Here is a 16179-nt window from a genome sequence, read left to right as displayed (position 1 = left end):
TAGTCCTGTTTTTTACCGGTTTAGCAAACAGTTTTCCCACAAGCAGCAGAGTTTTTCAGAGGCTGTTGATCTTTTGTGTTAAGAAAATTTGCACGATACTATTAATGGCTCGGCTTATATTTAAATTTCAAAGTAAGCGTGAATAAATCGTTTCCATTGATATTTCCATTTTTTCCCAACGGTATTGCTCTACATGCAGTTAAAATCTGATGGCCTTTTTTAGCATTTGAAATCTTGTCATGAGTACAGCTGGCAAAACGTCCCAGAACTCGCTTGCAAAACACAAAACACAGTATGTAGAGCAAATACTGGAGCTTGCACTGCTTATTTTGAATTATTTGTAAGAGACAACTCCTCAAATTATTCATGGATCCAGATAGTTTTTCAGAACACAAACAACATTTAATGTTTCTAAAACTATACAAACAAGGACAGTAACTTTTTGTTATTATATATTGTTACTATGGACTATTCATCTTCCAGCTCTACTAGAGTTTTGTGTTTACGTTTGATTCCTCACCAACGGCTCGCAGACTCATGTACACAAGCAGTGTCACACGGACGCCTCCACGATTCAGAGGAACAGATGAGCTCAGTCACAGACCAGCTGCAAAAAAAAAAAAAAGAAAAACTCTGGCACGAGGCTGAAGTCGGCTGCTGGAGCACAAATGTGAACGAAAGAGAGCGACAGACGGGCATCAGACAGGGATGATCGTGGAGAACAAAGCGGAACAAATAGTTGCTTTGCGAGTTTTTGTTCGATACAAAAGCATCAGCATAATGAAATTATTCTTTATACAAGTTTTAAAAAATAAATTAAGCTTAAAAAGCTTCATTCAGTTGTGTGTACAAAAGCGTGAGGCGGTCACTAAGTGGTGGAAAAATGGCTGGAGTGAGTGCTGTCAGTGAAGTTATGTAACCTGAGTGACAAAAGAGTGAGTTCACAGACAGACAGACAGACACACACACACCCCACCATTGCATCATCAGGTCACAACCCCATAGGGTTGACCCTAAATATGGTTCATTAAATAATGAAGTTTGTATATTTTTGTTTGACATGTATCTACACATCTATGCGTTTGACACAAGGCGAGGGTCTCAGCTTGGCCGGAGGGTCTCACTGTAAGTCGTCAGCTGCTTTTCCTCTTCCACGCTGCGTCACACAGCTTGGCCTCTGCATTAACCGTTCTAACAGAAGTCTATTCACTGAGGAGGAGGAGGGCTTCACACACACACACTCATTACAGGATGAGCACAAGACACTTCTTAGCTATTCTTAGAGCATGTGTAACGCTTGGCTGTGGTCTTATGACCGCTCGACATCTTTGTGTTGATACTGTGGGAATGTCTGCGTTTAGATCAGGTGCTCACAATCAAATCTTTTTTTTTTATTTGTCTTACTATTACTGAGTTTGTGGTCAGAAGTTAAGATTTTTTCCCCCCCACTGTGAGCAGGATTGTGTAGCTAAGCACATGATCTAATAAGCTGGACAAAAAGGTGTTTCCATGAAAAGGCAGAAGTGTTGAAAATAGATGAAGCTCTGGATGACAGACTGAGTGGAGGAACAAGCCACTGGTGTTACATGGCAGGTTTTAATAAGATTAGGTAAACCAGGGGTCAGCGACCTTCATCATGTAAAGAGCCGTTTAGTTCCAGTTAAAACTCAAAATCCATTTCACAGATAAACCGAAGCTAACATAGTTAATACACCTATAAAATCCATTATGTTTTTTTAAAAAAAAACGTTTTTTTCTCCAATTAGACCAATCAAAACACTACATTAAACATATAATGCTATTTAAATATAGTTGTGCATAAAGAGGATGAAGGGAGTCACATGTGGCTATGGGGTCGTGGGTCGCAGACCCCTGAGCTAGATGACCTGTATAGTGTTTTTTTTTTTTTCTGTATAGTAGTTAATGTCAGTGATCACACAAACATGCTTTACTATGATGCAACGTGATTTTTAAATTCAATTGTGAAGTGAGATTGATAGACACCTATATCTAGAGATATAGATTAAACACATACATTACATTGACATTTGATATCATTTACAATATGATTTTAATGGAATAATAATAAAATAGAATTCATAGAATAAAATAAGCACAATAATGAACAAATTAATGATGTAACGGTTTAGTTAGCAAGAAGACGAAGCAGAGGATTACCAGGCAGGAGGTGCACAAAAAACAGTTTAATAATCACACAAAACACACAAATACACTTTACGAGTCCAATTGAAAAGTCCTAGGAAACGAGTGTGTGGCTGCAAGGCGCGAGATCCACTACAAAACACAAAAAGGTAAAAATTAAATCCAGAACTCACCAAAGGAAACACAAAGCACTGACAGGAAAAAAAACATTAAGGTTAGCGTCCTAGATGCAAAGTTGGTTCAGTAGGAGAACAACTGAGAGCGTTTCTGATGGTCCAGAGGAGAAAGAGGAAACAAACTAAAAAAAAATAGCTGACATCGACTCAAGTCAGACTTTTTATGCAGCAAAGCTAATTGTCCTGATAGACGACAGCCGTGGATCTTGCCAAGCCGACTGTCAAGAGAGCAACAAAAACCCAGGAAACCCAGGGAAGGACTCTACAAAATAAAAGCCCCAGGAAGGGGAACGTGACAAATTATGAATATATCAACAACAATAAACATAAGTACACATGCACACAGTACAGATGAATGATTAATCTTTGTATTTAAGACATATTTTGAATCTATACTGACCTCAGATGATGACATGGTCAAACTAGCCTGTTGAACTGCCTTGTCTGCCATTTATTTTCACCAAAAACAATATGTTTGTTAAAAATTGTGTGTTTTATGAGGTTTAATCTAGAACTTATTTGTTATTTAGAAGATCATTTCCTGTTGTTATCACATCTAAATGTCTGATTTACATTTTTCCTGTTGTCCAAACATCACCATCAAGTCCTCAAACAAATGGTACTGGAAATTAGTACCAGTAAGTCCATCCAATCCAGCGTTTGTTCCCTCACCCCCCACACTAACCCACCAACCTGTGCCACATCCTGACACTTCCTCACCTCCTGATTCACCCATATTTGCATGTGGTGCTAATATCAAGCATGCAAGGACTCTCTCCTGATGTAATCTTATATTTGTATATTATATTTATAATGAGAATTTACATCTAGAAATCTGTTTTTAAAGTGACTTGATCCACTGTGACCTCCAGTTTATATCTTTCTGGTGTTTGAGATTGTGACACTAAAATGAACTACGCTAATACGATGGAAGATAAATCCAGCTTGTATGAAAACATTTATTAATTAAATTTAATGAAGATCTAAGCATTTTTGTAGCGTGCATGAACAGGTGAAACATTTTTTTTAAAAATAAACTTCTTTTGCTTGTCATCCCTGATTTTGACACATGAATGATCCGTGTTTTCGTGTCAGTGCATGAGCCCCAGAGTTCATCACCTTCATAACACATTGATGTGACCCTCTTCTCTGTTTCCATGGTTGCAGGTTCGCTACAGGAAGGATCTCGCTCAGCAGAGGAGTGCGCCATCTCTCCCCCTGGTGGACAACCTGCTGAAGGACAACACAGATGGTTGCGCCCTCGCCGCTCTGCTGCACTTCTACTGCCCGCGGGCTGTTCGACTGGAAGGTGGAGTCTCTCGCTTTTTTATTCTGGGACCAGATGTTATCTCTGCGTTCTTTCTGCCTCTCTTTAGCAGACACTGAAAAAGAAAATCTATAGTTAATCACAATTTTCCTAAGACCTATATTGACTTTTGTTTTGATTGTTTAAGTGTTTTGTGACCCTGGTCTGGAAAAGCGCTCTATAAATATAAATTACTTACTTACTTACTTACAATTTTTCAAACGTTTTTGTTTTACTTTAATTATTTTTAATAATAATTTCTTCATCTATTCATTTGTAGAATGTAGTGCCTTAATATTTTTTATTATTCTTTTATATTCAATTGTCATTTAATTCCTGCATTTTTACATTTTCTTTAAAAAAGATACACATTAGGTATTTGCATTGAATTTAACCACATTTTCTTGTATTTTTTTTACAATAAAAATAAGTTAATCTAATAGATTATAGCCTGAGATGTTTACTTTGAACTGCTAAGTTTAAATCTTAGATATTTATTTTAAAGTATGAAAATAATGGTATGAACAATCATGCGATTAAGGCACTAAACAATTACTTTAAATACATATTTTTGTTTTGTTATATAATAATCAATCAAACTATTTAAAAAGTACTATTTTATTATTTAGTTCTGTACAATATAATTATTTATAGTTTTGCAATAATATTGTTATCTGGAAAGTTCTTATAAAAGTAAAACTTCCAGTGTACTAACAAGGATAAAGAGAATTTAAGTACATTAAATACGGAGATTACCAGATGATAAAATAAGAGTTTCCAAGAAGAAGATTCATGTTTTTTAAACATTTTGGGGAATATTTCTGTGATTGTTCTTCATTTACGTTTAATAGAAAGTTTTTAAAAAAAGCTGTAGCAGGATCTCCAGAAACAAAAGCCTCCTTCACTGACCTCATCTCTAAAACGTGTCTGTGTTGGGCTGAAGTTAGCGTGGAGGACAATGTGCTTGAGAACCGTTAGAACCGGCTGCTGGCCCGAAGATAAACAACACTCACGTCTGGGGAGTTCTCTCATCGCTCAGACACATGGGAACCAGATGTTGGATCCAGCTCAGCCCCCATTAAAAGTTCCTTTACGGCGGTTTGACTTAAGTCGCTTGTTGCTACGGTCGCTGGGCCTGCTGTCGAAACAACCGAGGGGGGATTTGATGATTCATGTCGAATTTTTCAAACTCATGTCATGGATTTCTACGGCGTTAGTCAACGGATTGAGTGGAAAAAAATGGGGTTTTCTTTAAGATTGACTTATCTTCTCTTGTCTTCCGGTCCGGCCTTTTCGCTATCTCCTGTCCCTGGTGTGCATGTGGGACCCCTCCCCGTGGTCCAGCAGATATCTGCCTGAAGGAGACCATGTCATTGGCCGACAGTCTGTACAACCTCCAGCTGGTGCAGGAGTTCTGCACGACCAACCTCAACCGCTGCTGCCACTTCAGTCTGGAGGATCTGATCTATGCACACGCATCCGTCAAGGTACCAGGATGAGGTTCTGCCTTGACCGGACCCCATTTCTTTTTTCTATTACCATAGCAAATGAGCATTTAACTCCCAATTTTGTATAGATTAAATGAAGCTAATTTGTTAGAATAATAGTGACGCAGCTGTCGGAAAGTTTATTTCCACAATCATTTCTTCCAGAATAGACTTTATTTTTAACAGATCTCCCTGCAGTCTAAACATGGGGAGGATAAGTAGAGCAGTGGACGTTTTAACGGGCAAAAGTGAGTCATAGAAGGAAAATGTGTGTAATGGATTTTTGTGCTGCAGCCTCAGTTTTCATTAGTGTGTTAGACTCTGGGTGTATTAGCGGGAACATAAAGAAGGTTTTTTTGCTACAATGGCTTATGTTGTGGTGCTGGATGAAGTGACTGTGACAGTGTGTGTGTGAAGCTGCCCCTCCCACACACACACACAGCAGATTCAGTCTCCTGATGACTCTTCTGCTCGCCCTCCTCCATCTTTGTTGTTTTCTAACAAATGTTTCTTTCCTTTTTTAAACCTAGCGTGAAACTATAAGCAAGAAATGTTTGACTAAGTGTTGGTCTTTGCTGCATCTTGAACAGTAGCTTGGTTGACTCATCTGTATTCAAGTCACAGCCACAGTTAGTTCCACACTTGCAAAGAAGCACAGAATATTCATCATTTCTGTTTTCCCTATTCTCTCTAGTATCATTTATGCCTGTGCAGTTTTATTATTGTTTTATTATGGAAGTATATCAGTGCCATCAGAATATTGAAAGGTTAAACTTAACATTTGAAATGTTTATTAATTATTTTTGGAATAATCCGATTTATTAGTTTACATTTTGAAATTGTTTTTATTCAATAATTTCATTCAATAATGTCTAAGTAATTTTTTGGGAGGGAATAATTGAATCAAGTTTTTGTAAATAAAATGACACATAGAGTTTGATATACTTTCGCCTTTTAAATTCAATATAAAATTAATTACGACTATTATACACATTTTTTTGGGACTAAGAATACCTAACTCTATGCATAAAAATTTAACATTACATTATATATACAATATTCGGATGGCACTCATATACTTGGATATTTAAGTTAAATTTAAATTATTAACAGATAAGTATATCTAAGGTAAATAAAACCCACACATAAGGACAAAAAAACAACAATAAATAAACTAAAAAAAGTATGAAAAAAAGGGTTAAAATAATAATAATAACAATGACAACAATTTGTTCAATTGCACGTGTACATTGTATAAACATCATAAAGTGAAAAACATATGTTTATATATAAATCACATTAATAACGTAAACTGATGTAAAGATAAGAGCAAAATAAACAAAGAACCATATGGAAGTTAAAGCATAAGATCAGCTTCTCTTATTATAAACAAACTACAACGTCTGTCTAATAATCTGTCTCCTACGATCAGTCGCTCTTGCTTGCTTGTCATCAATTTAACAGATCGCAGAATGACGATCATTCTTCTCCCCGTAACCTAGCAACATAAAAGGAAACGTCATGCTTTCATGTCACTAAGATTCTTGTTCACATAACTGTCTCTGCAGAGTAACTACCTGGTGTTCATGGCCGAGCTGTTCTGGTGGTTTGAAGTAGTGAAACCCTCATTTGTTCAGCCCAGAACGTTCGACCCCAATGGTAACAACAAACAAATACTTGCAAGTTGTTTGTGATCGTGCCTTTAAAATTAAAGGTCAAGTCTGTATATTAAATTAACTCCACATATTTTCACTCGTGCAGTCGGAACATCCTGCACAACAAACATGGCTCCCGTGTCCAGCCCGGTCAAACCCAACTATGCAGATGGACCTGATGGCCCAGAACGTGTCCCTCCTGCAGGTGAATAATTGATATTGAGGAGGAATTAGTAGTTAAAAATATATATATTCATAACTAATGTCATTAGCATTGATGTTAAAATATGAGTAGATTTATGCAGTAAATTTAAAGTAATTAAGACTCATTAAATGATAAAATAATCATCCCTATGGTATAATTCCATACTAACATTACTTTTGTTTATTATATTTAAAAAAAATGTTTTATGTCCTTTAAATGATTATTTATTTTCAATATGTGCATGGTGTGTTCTTTTTTCTTGAAAAAACATGTATCTTATCATACATATTTTAATATAATAGTATAAGATTATAGTCTAAATCAAATTGCTCCTAAATATGTTAAATAATAATAAAGGCTTTTTTAAAAACAACAACAAAAGTTAGCAGAAAAAATGTTCAAAAGTGAACCTAAAATAGAATTTGTTTTATTACTTTACGCCCTCTAGTGGTGTGTATTTGTAACGCTAATAACCTTGATGTTTATTTACTTGCTGATTATTTCATTTATTTTACACATTTGGTAAGAAGCCACTAGTTCCTTTTCGGAATTATGGTTGTTGCACATATTTAGAAGTAATTAAATGTACTTTTTGACTCCCACAGGTATAATGAAGAAATCTACCTCAATGTCTTTTGTGGAAGGTTGTGTCGGAACATGGCCTAAAGAGAAAAGGTTTGTTTATCGTGATTATTTATTCCTCAGCGCAGTAGATTAACTTCTCTTCTCCTCCTCAGGGCCACATCACGGGGAATTTCCTTTGAGATTCCTCTGGACGGAGACGCGACGGTGCCGCCATTTGAGGCGCCCTCCTTCCGCGGGATGACGCGCTCGGCCAGCAGCGACGGACTGGGTCACAAAGGTCACTCTGCACCCCGAGGAGGCATGAAGCGCAACCTCTCGCTCACGCCGGTCAACGTCAACGGCCAGAGTGGACACATACCCGAGGAGGAGGAGGACTTCGGCCCCAACAACAAGCCTCTGGGACGGAACAACACTTTCTCGATGAAGAATCAAAGCAGGTAAACATGACATTTTTTTTTAATAATAATATATATCATCTGGGAGGGTAGAGTGCTCACTCGCCATATCGGGGTTCCTTCTCATGGTTCAGATTGTTAAAGCAGTTGATTTATTTATTTATTTTATACTGCAAATGATCCTAAACTCAAACACAGAATTTAGTGGGAGTCACTAATTTGCGCAGCATCCTTACTTATGGTTTCAACAATAAACTGCTGTGATGCCTTTCTACTGAATTCTCTATTTAGTAGCCCTTTGATAAGGGATCAACAGATATGATTGGTCAGCTGGGCGGCAAAGCATTATGGGATCTTTATAGGTCACCATTAATGAGAGGGTTTATTAGAGGGATGGCACATTTTCAAGATCAAATAAATGTTGTTAAAATAAATAAGTGGAAAGTTAAATGGGGGTTGAGGGTTCCAGAATGTAAACCTTCAATTAAAGAGCGATGACTGTATGATCAGTCCATTATCTTCATTCATTGCATCTGTAAATTAAACCAGGTGTTTGTTACGCACAGGTGCCCGAATGGAGTTCTTCCTGACCACTCCCCCAGCTATCACTATGGCAACCGCATGGGCCACCGGAGCCCGCCAACCCCTCCGAGCATAGAGGAGGCCCTGAAGATCATCCATAACACGGAGCTGCCCCACGCCAGCCTGAGCGTGGGCAGCGCGGACAACGGTTTCTTTCTCCACGGGGCCGAGCCCGGCGCCGACCCGGGTCAAGGAGACGACCCGACCAGAACTCTGTTCAACGACCAGGACGCGAACTCCGCGTCCGGCGACGAGGTCGACACCGGCATCCACGTGAGGACGGAGGACATCCAGAGCTTAGATGAGGACAACTCCTCGCTGAGGGACTATCCGGACATGGACGCCGACTGCGAGGCCATGACCCGGTCGTGCCCGCTCCCGGCGAGGAGCGGCGGCCAAAGCAAAGTGTTTCCTGTTTTTAAAATGGAGAGCAGAAGCAGCGACGGCATCGCGAGAGGCGGCTCGTGCTCCAGCTCGGCTCCCGTCCTCCCCAGATCCCACACCGTCAGTCCTGTGTCGTCACCGGGCGGCGCTCTGGTGCGGATGACCAGCTTCGCCGAGCAGAAGTTCAGGAAGTTGGAAGGGAGGAGCAGCGGAGGAACGACACCGGAGAGCTCAGATTCTGGATCACCTTACACTCAGACCAGAAACAACCCTCAGGTGTTAAACAAACCTACATCTATACCATCTTGGGAAACGTCACAGACAAATATATAAATGTTTTGGGTTTTCTTTTTCAGATTTCTTCGCCCCCGCTGCCCATCACAACTCCCGCTCGCAGAGACCCTTCACACTTGATCGCATCGGAGATGATCCAGCTGAGGATGAAACTTGAAGAAAAGCGTAGAGCAATTGAAGCTCAGAAGAAGAAGGTAAGAAGTTACAAGCTGATATGAAATACGTTAATTCATCATCCTATTGACCAATGGAGACAAAATCATTTTTTTATTTTATGTTCGTCAAAGACAGTGATATATATATATATATATATATATATATATATATATATATATATATATGTGAGTCATAGATAGAAGTTGGAGCTGCAACATAAACCACCTGATGAAGTCACTTATATATTGTATATTCAATGATTTACTTGTAACTGTCTGTTCAATGGATTTGTGAAAAGTTACCCGTGAGAGATATTTAATAAATATTAATCTTTGTCTTTAATATTCATTAAAAACAAGATGCTTAAGACACACTTGGGCTTTCTTTATATACTTTTGATCATAGGCTTTACAGTAATATTGTAGTTTTCTTAGCTGTAGAGTTGTGTGATATTCCAAATGTATTTTTACATTTTAGAGAGACACAGCTGAGCAGAAGTTAACGCTTCTATTTACGCCGCATTCATCATTATATATTATAAATAAATAAATAACATTTACTATTATTTTGATTATTTCCTCTAAGGATATGTGACAGAAAAAACTTAAAGTCAACATGAATATCAAAGACAATAGCTTATATTACATGGTGTAAATGCTATATATTATATATTAAGAAACATTATATGGCGACTTAGCTCAGACGGTGGATAGCTTGTGGTCTAAGAAGTTTCAGGTTCAATCCCTGCTCCGGATGAGACTTTAACCCTGAGCAAGACAATTACCCCGATTTCTCCATCAGGTTAAAACATGTTATAAGTTACTTTGGAGAAAATAAAATATAAAAAAGAGAGTATTCATGTGAGTCAAAAAGTAGAACTTGTGATCAAGGTTTAAAAGGGTTGATTAACTTCAGTTCAACTTCATAATCAGGAAGACAATTTTATCTTTAATCCTTAAATCCTTATCCAGTAGAAGCTTTACTTTCAAGCCATTATTTTCAACATTCATTTTCACAACTGTAATTAAATGTGTTGTTCTTATGCATGAGATAAATGAAGTGCTGACAGTTTCGGGGAATCGACGTTCCATCTTTCAGGTAGAGGCAGCCTTCACTCGCCACCGCCAGAGGATGGGAAGAACCGCTTTTCTCAACGTGGTGAGAAGAAAAGGAATCACCGCACCTCCCAGTCAGAGTGAAACTCCTCCACAGCCGGCTTCCCTCTCCAAGCCGTCCGGCCCCGGCAACATGGAGCGAGCCGAGAGATGCAAACCGGACGGAGCGGCACCGAAGACGCCGTGTGAAGATGGAGGAGGTGCGTAATCCTAACTCCTTGGTGTCTGGAGTCTCATCCTGATCTTTGTTGGCGTGGCTGGTGTCGCCGCAGGTTTGACTCCGGGTGAGATGGACTTGGCGGAGTACACGCGGTCCATCGAGAGGCTGAACACGTCGCTGGGGTTCCTGCAGAACGAGATGCAGCGTCTGGGTCAGCAGCAGGAGAGGATAATGGCCATGAGGGACCAGCAGCAGCAACAGGCGTGGGTCATCCCTCCGCCGGCGCCATCCCCACACAGGTGGCATCTCAAGTCTCAAGGTCATTTGCGGCGTCCCAGATTTTAACATACATGTGTTGCCGTTCAGGCAGCTGCGTGAGCTACGCAGCAGCAGCGTCGCCGGCCGAGGATCCGTCGGCTCCTTGTCGCCCATCCTGTCGTCTTCGGGCTCCAACCGCACTTCCAATCGCTCCTCGTCGGGCATCAAGCGGCGGCCCGCCTCCTTTCACGCCAGGACGCCTCGGACTCCGCGGCCGGCCGATCTCAAGGTCACGCCCTTCAGCCGGATGCTCAACACGCCGACCTCGGTGGACAGTTTACCCAGACTGAGGCGCTTCACCATGAGTCAAACCCAAAGCAGCTCTTTCGCCTACCTGGGCAGCGACGAGACCAAGAGCAAGGACAGAGGGGAGGCGCTGACGACGAAATCTCCCGCAAAGGATGAAACCAAAGAAAGGAAAGATGGAGGACAAGAGGGTCAACAATCAAGGCCTGCAGAGGTATTGATCCAGCCCATGTCTGAGATGAGAGGAGACCCTCAGGACAGGAGGGACGTGGTGGCGGCGCCTGTGTCTGGACCGAAGCCTGCTGGGACGCAGGCCGAGGGAGAGAGTGGGGGAGACGCCTGGGCTGAGGAGCAGAAGATGTGCTGTGGATTCTTCTTCAAGGTGAGCTGAAGCGGTTTTTCAGTTAGATAGTCTTGAATATTCACTAGAAAGATGCAACAAACTAAATATTTGTGGTAGAATCTAGTGATGGTTTGATGAGGCCTCGTGAATCAGTGTATTTATTTTAAAAGGCCACTAGAGGGCACTCTCTACTTAAAATCTTAGGCTCTTATCTACTAAATTATTGAAATCTGACTTACATTTTCAGACTTAGAATGACATCTAGTGGTCAAATAAAAACTACACAGCTGTTTCATGAGGTCTTGCCATAACTAGTATAATCACAATATTCTTATTTTCCACCATTCCGATTATATTTGTAGCAAATGGCATACAAAACGTTCTAAATTTGAATTTATGTTTCTGTTTATTCAATTTATTTTTACTATGTTGTTGCTACACATCTTAATAATTCCTTGTAGCAGCAATTTGTGGCAAAATAATTAAAAAGCAAAGTAGTTTAACTTTTTTGTTTCACCCAAAGACTGATTCTGTATTGATTCTGTATAAAGCATAAGAACCGTGTTGCCTTCAAAGACAACCTCGTGCAACTGAACAAATTGTGGTTTATCATCCTTTAGTTACAAATATGAGGACAATTATTTATTTCAATGGGCATGTTTTCACCGTGTTTAGCTGGCTTTGGTCAATTTAGAAATGTGTTTTCCTTACTTATCAGCTTGTAAGCTTTAAAAACCAACCTAAATAATTGGTTGATCATGTTTGTAATATTTTAATTCAACTAATATTCAGGAAGAAAAAATAAAATGAAGCTATTTAAGCTTTAAGGCTAGATTTTTTTTATAGAGCGGACAAACAGATAGATGAATGGAACTTAACTTGTTCATGCCTAACATGATTGTTTGAGTCAAACTTAATATCTCTATGTTTTTATTTTAACAAAGACACTTTGCTATGGATAAACAAATAAAACAGAGGCAGAGGCAGGTATGGAATCTGACCAATGTCCACCAATGGTCTACTTGAATAGACCTGCTTTAAATGTCGTGTCATCGTCCCGAGATTGACAAGATAGAATCCCTGAAATCAGTTCTATGTTAAATGTTTAGTTCTCCTTCTAGATACAGCATTTTCAATCAGAAGCCCTAAATTGCTAAGCTTCTATTTTCCCACCCGACACCAGGACGATGTGAAAGGAGAAGATGACATGGCGGCAAAGAAAGCAGCGCTGCTGGAGAAAAGGCTGAGGAGAGAGAAGGACACTCAGGAAAAGAAGCAACAGCTGGAGCTGGAACAGGAGCAGAAGAGAGAAGAAGCTCGGTTGGTTGACTCACCACCGTCAGATACTGTCGCAACAGAAGAGTCGTCACGAGTCGTGTGTCCGCAGGTTGAAAGCTGAGGAGGAGCAGCAGAAGAAGGAGAACGAGAAGGCCAGGAGAGACTACATCAAGAACGAGTATCTGAGGAGGAAGCAGCTCAAGCTGATGGAGGACATGAACGAGGTCATCAAGCCTCGATCTGGAAGTCTCAAAAAGAAGCCGAGGCCCAAGTCCATCCACCGGGACATCATGGATACCAGCGTGCCGGCGAAAGTGACGGGTGAGTGAGACGACGACACCGACCAACAACCCATGGTGTCGGTGGTTAAGAGCCTTGTGTGCAGGAGTGCGTCCTCGAGGATTCTCAGTGTCCAGCTCTCTGGCCTCACTGACGCTGGCCGACAACGACCATCCCGACAACAGGAAGTCAAACAGGTGAGGAAGAGTTTCTGCAGTGGATTCATACTGACTGTGAATGAAGCTCGTATGTTTAGATCAAACTATTAATTACTCAAATACATCAATTAACTGAAACTTGTTTATACAATTTACTAATAAAGTTTGTATTTACAAATCAGTGACGCATTGCACACAATTATAAAACAAAGACATAGAAAAATGACAACATTTCTGAGACTGGATTGGGCCAGAAACAACCTTTTAAAACTAACCATTGTCTCGCTTTTAAATTATATTTAATGAGAATACTGTGAATTTAGTAAAAAAAAGAATCAAATTAAATGATTAAAAGTGATGTTTTTAAGATACATTTATTTAAATAGGTCAATAATCGCCAATCTTTGAACAAAAAAAAGTACATTTATGATTCAGGTTTATTAGAAATAGAAAAAAAAAATGTTTTGAGTGATTTACAGATTGACATTCAATCAAAATAGTGGCGCTTCTACTTCAACAGAGTACTTGTAGCAGCTTTAGAAAGAGACGTTTGACTTGGGCGAGGTCTAAATTCAATGAGAATTGGCTGTTTTCTCAATTTTGGTTGATTGTTGAGTCGTTCTTAAATGGAATTTGTAATTGTACATTAAAAAGTCTTGACTGTAACTTTCCTTAAGCTTCAGGAACCCTGTAAACTTGTCTATAACCGTCTTTTATCCCCTTGTTCTCTGTCCTGCATGCTTCCTTCAGAGGCACTAAAGTAGCCTCTTCACACGTCCCGTTCTTTCTAAACTCCCCTAAAGAGAGAAAGGGAAGGTTGGTAAACCTCAGAATCAAGAACCTCTTGATAGTTCTACATCATGTAGCTGTGTATAATGATTGACAGGTCACCATCTTAGTTAGGCTCTGTTATCTTCTAACTGCTGTTCATCTCATCTCTGCTGGCTGCTGTAACAAGTGTGTTCGTTGGCTTCTCTTTCAAGCAGAAGAGACTTCACTGGGCTGATCATTTATCCTTCATTGCACATGCTGCTAACACACACACCAGCTATAGTCAGATGTGATGCAAGAGAGCAGGCAGGGCTGTAGAAGTATGTCAGTGTCTGGTCTGTGTTTCTATGTGTACGTCTGTGGCTTCAACCCCGTGAGATTTATTTTATTTTCTCATGCAGGCCAGACTCTACGGACGGTTTCTCATCTCATCCGTCGACCGGCAGTCGAGAAAAGGACTGGGAGAATGAATCCACTACTTCGTCTACTCCTTCCAACACAGAGTACACAGGTGTGTTTGCACGATTTGAGCTGAGCCACGGGTTCTTTGGAATTTAAATGAAAAGTTAATGTGAAAACCCAACTCTCCTGACTCACTCACATGTTTTAAATGTTGAAGTCTTCCTCTCCAAGATGCAGTAAATCTCTCATCATGACCATGTTTTGAACCTTATTACAACCTTATTATCAGTTCTCCACCGTCTGAAATCTCAGCGAAGGAGAGGTTATGAGAGCGAGTCCATTATGACATAGTAATGGGCGTCGCTCCTCCTACAGCAGCGATTTTTTTCTTTATACAACGAGTCCCTTGGAAGTGCAGACTTCCTCGATTGATGACGATGACATGAGAAACCGCGATTCTTGACCAAAGAATTTGAATCTCAATGAAATAATAAATAATAAGAATTATGGGAAAACAAAAAGATAAGGATTCATATCCTGTAAGGGAAGAAGTTACCAGCAAAAACATGTTTGCATTTTGATAAGGGTTGTCAAACTCAAAATATTTCATCTGTCATATTCTTTTTTTTTTTAAACTGTCTTAACAGGAAGTAGAGTTGTAATATTTTCATGAACATGAATATAACATGAAGTAAATGCAACCTGGGTCCTGTGGACTTTTTTATGTATAACTAGCAGGAAAAGGCTGATATAAAAACATAAAGGAATCAATTAAATTTTTAAAAATGTCACGTAATTGCAAGATTTGCCACTTACGTCGACTATAATAGACAAGATGACGAAAAATAAAGGAGATTAAAGAAAGGAGACGACCACTGAGGTTCATTGAAGTGGTGAATGAGGTGCGAATCAACACCAGTGCCTTGTAGAAAAGAAGTAATAATAAACTCCACAGTAAGAACATTGAACACCCTTGAGCACTCACAGGACTCAGGTTCTCAAAGGACTTATTGTGGCCGCACAAGGCTCGCGGCTGTTTCCTAAGATCAAATCGGATTTCTGGTGCTTAGAAGGCAACTGAGAAACCTTGTGAGCACATTTGTAATAATATTCTCAATAATGAATCTCAGAGCAACAAAGCGCTCAATGATTGGAAGAAATATTTTAGATCTCTTATGTTTTACATTTCTTATCATAAATTAACCAGTGATAACTGAAGAACATATTAAATGTTATATATATATAAATCACATATAATCATGTTTAGATTAAAGTTGAGCAGTCATGGATTAAGGAGCTTTTAATTAAATAAAAAAATGAAACAAATGCACTAGCAATGTCGTTGCAGTAACAACGTTTCGACAGGCGGGGGAGCAAAAAACAATGTTTTCAAACTGTCTTATTACAGCTTCAAGTACATTTATTTTTCCTGTTTTAAATCAGATCTGTTGCCGTGTGAAACGTTTAATGTAATGTTAGCCTTTAGAGTCATAACTTGAGATGAATCTAATGTTTATTTGTTCCTCCAGGACCCAAGTTATACAAAGAACCCAGTGCAAAGTCCAACAAGTACATCATCCAGAACGCTCTGGCTCACTGCTGCTTGGCTGGGAAGGTCAACGAGGGTCAGAAAAACAAGATACTTGACGTAAGTTTTTTTGCACTTGAATACTTCTTTGAGCGACCGAGTCGTAAACACGTCTAACTTTAAACCCTCACAG

General features: G+C 39.6%; 1 protein-coding gene across 4 annotated transcripts in view; it reads left to right on the top strand.

The window, feature by feature from the left end:
• The window catches only part of camsap2b (calmodulin regulated spectrin-associated protein family, member 2b), a 29991-nt gene that overhangs the window by 12480 nt on the left and 1332 nt on the right, over nt 1-16179 (top strand). The window contains exons 5-22 of one of the 4 annotated variants that reach the window (XM_087810547.1): nt 1093-1125; nt 3507-3648; nt 4993-5132; nt 6701-6791; nt 6894-6992; nt 7598-7667; nt 7730-8014; nt 8539-9214; nt 9295-9426; nt 10487-10703; nt 10776-10962; nt 11030-11609; nt 12754-12890; nt 12958-13169; nt 13234-13324; nt 14036-14101; nt 14458-14567; nt 15988-16106. In XM_087810547.1, coding sequence (XP_087666673.1) covers nt 1093-1125; nt 3507-3648; nt 4993-5132; nt 6701-6791; nt 6894-6992; nt 7598-7667; nt 7730-8014; nt 8539-9214; nt 9295-9426; nt 10487-10703; nt 10776-10962; nt 11030-11609; nt 12754-12890; nt 12958-13169; nt 13234-13324; nt 14036-14101; nt 14458-14567; nt 15988-16106 — 3387 coding nt within the window. The remainder of the gene's footprint in view (nt 1-1092; nt 1126-3506; nt 3649-4992; nt 5133-6700; nt 6792-6893; nt 6993-7597; nt 7668-7729; nt 8015-8538; nt 9215-9294; nt 9427-10486; nt 10704-10775; nt 10963-11029; nt 11610-12753; nt 12891-12957; nt 13170-13233; nt 13325-14035; nt 14102-14457; nt 14568-15987; nt 16107-16179) is intronic. The other 3 variants (XM_087810549.1, XM_087810550.1, XM_087810551.1) reach the window with 3 other exon arrangements.

This window comes from Callionymus lyra, chromosome 16 (assembly GCF_982586985.1).
Source record: "Callionymus lyra chromosome 16, fCalLyr1.hap1.1, whole genome shotgun sequence".
Lineage (NCBI taxonomy): Eukaryota > Metazoa > Chordata > Actinopteri > Syngnathiformes > Callionymidae > Callionymus > Callionymus lyra.
Note: the sequence above shows the minus strand (reverse complement) of the source record. Positions and strands in the feature narration are given on the sequence as shown.